The following is a 6,000-nucleotide window of genomic DNA, read 5'->3' as shown; positions in this document are numbered from 1 at the left end:
TAAGAGGGTCACCAGATTTTGGAATTTTCCTTCTAGAGTACAAGAGCAGAGATTTACTTTGAGGCTGTATATGGGTCTAGTCAGACCACATTTGGAATACTGAGAGTAATTTTGGGCCCTCCGTCTAATCAAGGATGTACTGGAATTGGAGACAGTCTAGAGGAGGTTTACAAGAATGATCCTTAGAATGAAGGGCTTCTTATAGGAGAAGCAACTGAGGACCCTGGGTATAGTTCAGAAGGATGAGGAGGAATCTAATTGGAAATTACAGACTATAAGAAGCCTGAATGGAGTGGACATGGAGGAGTCCTACTAGTAGGAGAGATCAGGCCTCAATGGCACAGCCTCAGAGTGAAGGGTCAAACCATTAGAACTGAGATGAAGAAAATTTCTTCAGCCAGACTGTGGTGAATCTGCGGAAGTCATTGCTGAAGGTTGTGAAGATCAAGTCATTGATTGCATTTTAGTCAGGGATAGATAAGATTTTTAAGAGGATCCAGGTTACAGAAAAATGGGACTGAGAAGCATATCAGCCATGATTGAATAGCGCAGTAGATTCAATGGGCTGATTGATCTAATTCTACTCACATATCTTATGATCGTGTGGAAATCAAGGGTTATGATGTGGGGCAGGTTTGAAAATGGAGTTAAAAGTACACGCAGATCAGCTATGATTTTAAGCCATAATAAAGGAAAGCTTGAGGGGTTAAATGGCCTACTTCTGTTTGTATGTCTTACAAAAATCTGTGAAGTGAGAAACAGAGTTAAAATTTTGATTCAATTTTTTCTTTAGAATGGTCCAATTGCCAAACAATGCACAGTCTCCTTTCATGCAGTATAAATGTTGATTTTGCCACTGAATTCATATCCTTGCAAAATGTGCAGATGTACGCAAGATGAAAACTTTCCACAAAATGCATATTTTATCAGTAAAGCTCCAGTTCTGTACTACCGAATGATTACTTAGCTTGACTATATTGTTTTCAGCAGTATTGAATATGGTCAATGTTTTTGTGATTCATCGAGAGTCTGCAATTACATTACTCAACTCCTAATTTGTGATCATATGCTGGAGGATGTGTTGGAACCAAAAAGGAAAAAAAGACACTTTAGAGTGGCTTTCATGATTACTGATGTCTCACAGTACTTTACAAGCAGTGAAGTACCTTTGAAGTGTAGTCTCTGCTGCAATACAGAAAATGTAACAGCTAATTTGTAGACTAAGCTCCCACAAACAGCACTGCTATAACTACTACATTTCTTTCAATGAAAGATGGTAACTGAAGGACAAATATTGGTAACGAAATTAAGGATAACATTCCTATTCGTCTTCAAAATTGTGCCATATTGCTGGCATCCAACTTAATTGGTTTTCCATGTTGAGGTGTGTGGTAGAGACAGCATTTAATGCATATGGTAATCACTATATCATTGAGCTTTGGTTTCACCAGTAAGCATTCCAGGAACTAAAAACAACATTTATTATGATCTACTGCCACAGAAAGAGGCAATGGTTCAGAATTTCCAATACTGTATAATGGTATAATATATGGCAGAATAATTAAGACAGAAAAAAACAACCTGACTTCATTCTGAAAGCATCACTAAATACACCAAAATGTTCACATAATGTCTAAGTAACCATGTTTCACCTTTGTTTCTTTTGAGATCTTCACAAGATTAAAAATCTCTCTCACCTGAAAGAATGCTGAGAACAGTGCATCACTGGCAAAAAATTTCCTATAAAACATTGCAACATACAAATGCAAAGCAGAAACGCTGAGACATTCTTAGATGTCAATACAAACACTGATGTGAAACAATGTTGATTTACACTGAATATCCTTACGCTTAGGTCATCCAAGTAAAACCATGACTAGTACAACAATGAAAGAAAACAGAAAAAGTTCAGTATTGTCTTAAATGATTGTGTCCAGTTAGTTTACATATATGTAGCATTTATAGAATATACATACAGTATATAAAACCTAGATTTTAATAAATTACATAAGGCAACTTTCCAAAGGTTAAGACTTTTTCAACGCAATACACTTAATATACAAGAATTAATATGTTTGCTTTAATATAGCTTAGTGTCTTGTGTAAAAGGTAATGTAAACAAAAAACATATATGCAAAATGAACATACATAAATAATAAACTGAAGCACAAATTAAAAAAGGTAATATTGTTCCAATTCACATTTTAAGACACAGTCCCTAATGAGATCATCATTTTGGTCACTGACTAGACTATATATTTCAATACAGAGTAAAGACTACAAGTTTTGCACTTCGAACGTCTCTGTTTATCATATATAGATAAAACATTAATATGGAAATATTTCAACATTTTGTACATTAAGGAACATACCTTGTGGCTTGTTTATGCAGTTCTTAAAGATTGCTATAGTAAGTTTTGATTGCACAATTAAGAATGGCAGCAGAGGATGCAAAGCTTGTAAGACTTTGGATGATTACAAAAAAAATCTATAACTATCATTTACTATTGCCATCAAGTATGGCTACTTAAAATGTGCTATGTATTTTAGCAACTATCTAATTTTACTGTGTAACTATACATTTTTACTTGTATATTACTTTAGAATTTAAAATCAACTATTTAAAACTCGATATCAATATCTCAGACTAACTAGTTCAGCTTTTGTTAGAACGCTAGAGTAGTTTTAGAAATATATTAAAAAATTCCAAGATATGTGTTAATATACAGCTACCTAGAGCAGGGTCATCCAATAGTTTCACATAGTGATGGAGGAGGGGGCACATTCTCTCACTTGGGGTTGGGTGGAGGGGTGCGGTTGGTGAACAAATTTCAGAATAAGCTTCAGGATAGCATAATAGTAAACAAAAATTTTAGAAAACAAATGACTAATAAAGTGATCACTCAAATGAGTAACTAATAAAGAAAGACCACTAAAAAGTGCCATGCTGCAGGACTAACTAATAAGACAGTTTGTTATGCCTTTTCAGTTAAGCAGAGCTAGAGAGAAGAAAAAAAAGCCCCAAGTTCTGGTCAACAGGAAAATGGATGGAGGTGAGGGGTTGGATTTAACTAACACTGACCCTTGTTCACCTCTGGTGGAGCACATACAAAATTGGCCTTGGTGGAATCTTTATGAAACCAGTTTTGGATTGCTCCTTTGAGGATAGATTTTTGCAAGCTGTGTTCAGCTCTGTCTCAACTACCCATCCAAACAGCACGCTCAAAACTCCACAATCCTACTGCACTCTCATTTTTCCCTAACTGCCTGCCCACTCTCAACCCCATCCTCCCTCCCACAACAATACACACGCTCATTCTCCCCAACTTCTAGCAGCTCCTTAGACTCTCATCCTAAACTGCTCACCCACTCTAATCTCCTCCAAGCTAGTGTCTCCCTGAAAACTTCTTGAGCCTTAATCCTATGGAGTTATCAGACCTAGAGTGGAAAGAAACTGATTACATTGCACAGCTCCTCCAAACAGACAATTTATCTCTGGCAGCCAATGCCAATAAGTTCAACCTGAACCAATTAACAGCAAACAAAGAGAACCAAACTTTGAATGGAGCAACAATTTCTTAAAAAAACTTCCAGTTACATTTCCCCGAGTGGTTTGGTTAATAAGACTTCTTAGTTGATTGCAATGTGACCTGTAAGTCACGTGTTGGATAAGCTTGACCTCGAGGAACGCAAGATGTACCTTGAGGTGAAGTTTAATGGTCAAAGTTGTGTTTCTGGGTTGTATCATGGCACATTTCCCTCAATTTAGAAAAATAAAACACTTCTCAATATGTGGAAAGGTAACTTGGTAGATTAACACCAGAACTTCAAGCAATTGGTCTTTAGACAAAATAGGCCTCTCTGTTTTCAAAGTCTGGTGGAATGCGTTTTGATCGTAGTCTTTGAAACGTCAGTTTTTTTTCTCCTTGGCCTTCTTTGGCTGGACTTGGTGGATTTGCCATTTTCTTTGCTATATCATTTTCATTATCTTCTATAGGATTAAATATTCCATTCCCACCTTTTACAGAATCAGAGGAATCAGTTAATGCTGCAACAGGTTTGGGCAAAGAGTCTCCAGTATGCCTGATAGTATTAGAAGGAGGTTTGTAAAAAGTATCAGGTGGCGGCTGCAAGGTCCTTGGAGGACGAAATACGTAAATGGCGGGAGACTCTAATGAATTGCCATCAGTCTTAGTGGTCCTTAATGGCTTCGCAGTCACTGCATATGGCTTATTAGGAAGTAAACTACTTGCAAAGTTATTGCCAGTACTATAGTTAAGGGACGGCGAGAAAACATGGTCATTGGTTTTGTTTTCTGGAGCAACATTTGCCATAATCATAGCTGTCTTCTGAGTTACATCATAATATTTATACTGTTTGTCCCATGTTCTACGTAAAGATTGGCTATCATAGTATGAATGCCTGCAGCATGTAGGTGCACGAGATGGACTTTTCATTTCTGGTATTTCCTCAATAATAGAATCCTTTTCACTGCTTGTATTGTTGCATCCTTTTGAAGTTTTGTCATTCAGTGAGTAGGAAATCATGACTTCAGGAACAGGCAAGCTGGCAGGTCTTGGAATAACTGGTTTCAACCTAGGAGGTCGCATATGGACTTTAATAGGTTGTTGACTAGGTTTCTCAAATGATGTCAACTTGCTGAACTTGTGCACATCTGCTTTTTGTGGATTTTGTAGGCTTTTCAGCAATTCAACAGGATCTTCTGCATTGAGAGAGACATTAAGACCTGAACTGTTACATAATTTAGGCGGTTACAAGTACTCATAACAATGATTTCATGAAGATTAAGCTAAATTAAGTATGTGCATGATTTTAATGACTAACAATCAAGAATCAGAGTATACAGCTTTTTTTAAATGACAACCTAAAAATTGTTACTGCGTTATGGTGCTGGGTGGGTCAAATGTGTTCAGACCTCACGAGTGGAGTTTGAACCCACAACATTCTGATTAAGAGGTGCAAATGTTAATACTGAGTCAAGCCTGACACATATTTAGTATCTGGCTTTTTTGAAGTATTGCATAATAACTGTGAAACAAGCTTCTCACAAACATGACAACAATATGACTGCAGTTTGATGTTACAGTCCCTTATTTAAAATTTTCTCAATAATCAAATTAATTTGAAAATACTGAGTTGCAATACTTATCTTTACTTGTTAACTGTCTAAAATCTCAAAAGCAGTCATCATACTTTTATGATCAAACAAGAAATACTGCTCAGCATTTCCAATATTTTCTAGCATCAATGTTTTGCTTTTGCACAACAGTTAAAAAATGTCACGCTACAAACCTGATTCACTGCATTTTCTGTTGGATTTTTGATCCTTCTCCTCATTTAGGATATCATTTGAAGCAACTATTTCTGAAGACTCATTTTCACTTCCTGATAATCCAAAACCCTGACAACAAAGTATATTACTGTTACATTTGCAAATTAGAGTGGTATTATGACATAACTGAAAACAAAACACTGCTTCTGCAACAAGAGTGCAAGTTCACCAACATCTTAAGGTAACAAGAGGAACAGATGGAATGTTTGAGGTGGGATATGGGAAACTTCAGAGCAGGGAAATGCTGGAGCTGTGTGAACATTGGTTAGGCCACAGCAAGACTACTGTGGCAGTTCTGGAATCCATATTGTATAGGGGGATCTGATTGCACTGGTGAAGGTCAGAGGAAATTTGCCAGAATGTTGTCTGGGTTGGAGAGTTTTAGCTATGAAGAGAGTTTGAATAGATTGTAGATGTTTTCCTTGGAGCAGAGGAGACTAAGGTGTCTGGGGGGTGGGCATGCGTGTTGGGGTGGTGGTGTGGGGTTGACATGGATTTAAGGTAAGGAGCAGGAATTTAGGAGGGATGTGAGGAAAATCTTTTTCACCCCAAGGGTGGTGGGAACCTGGAACTCACTGTTTGTAATGGTGGTAAAGGCAGCAACCCTCACAGAATTTGATAAGTATCTCGCTCTGTACTTGTGACAC

At 37.1% G+C, this 6,000-nt stretch overlaps 1 protein-coding gene across 2 annotated transcripts in view; it reads right to left on the bottom strand.

Moving 5' to 3' along the window:
* Positions 1-2,044: 2,044 nt before the first annotated feature.
* LOC132819165 (rho GTPase-activating protein 29-like) overlaps positions 2,045-6,000 on the bottom strand; it is a 123,301-nt gene continuing 119,345 nt past the window's right edge. For both annotated transcript variants that reach the window (XM_060830579.1, XM_060830580.1), the window contains 2 exons: positions 5,314-5,422; positions 2,045-4,723 (listed from right to left, as the gene is read on the bottom strand). In XM_060830579.1, the coding sequence (XP_060686562.1) occupies positions 3,843-4,723; positions 5,314-5,422 (990 nt within the window). In that variant the 3' untranslated portion in view covers positions 2,045-3,842. The remainder of the gene's footprint in view (positions 4,724-5,313; positions 5,423-6,000) is intronic.

Source organism: Hemiscyllium ocellatum, chromosome 9, assembly GCF_020745735.1.
Source record: "Hemiscyllium ocellatum isolate sHemOce1 chromosome 9, sHemOce1.pat.X.cur, whole genome shotgun sequence".
In the NCBI taxonomy this organism is placed as follows: domain Eukaryota; kingdom Metazoa; phylum Chordata; class Chondrichthyes; order Orectolobiformes; family Hemiscylliidae; genus Hemiscyllium; species Hemiscyllium ocellatum.
The sequence above is the reverse complement of the archived record's forward strand: the minus strand, read 5'-3'. Positions and strand labels throughout refer to the sequence as shown.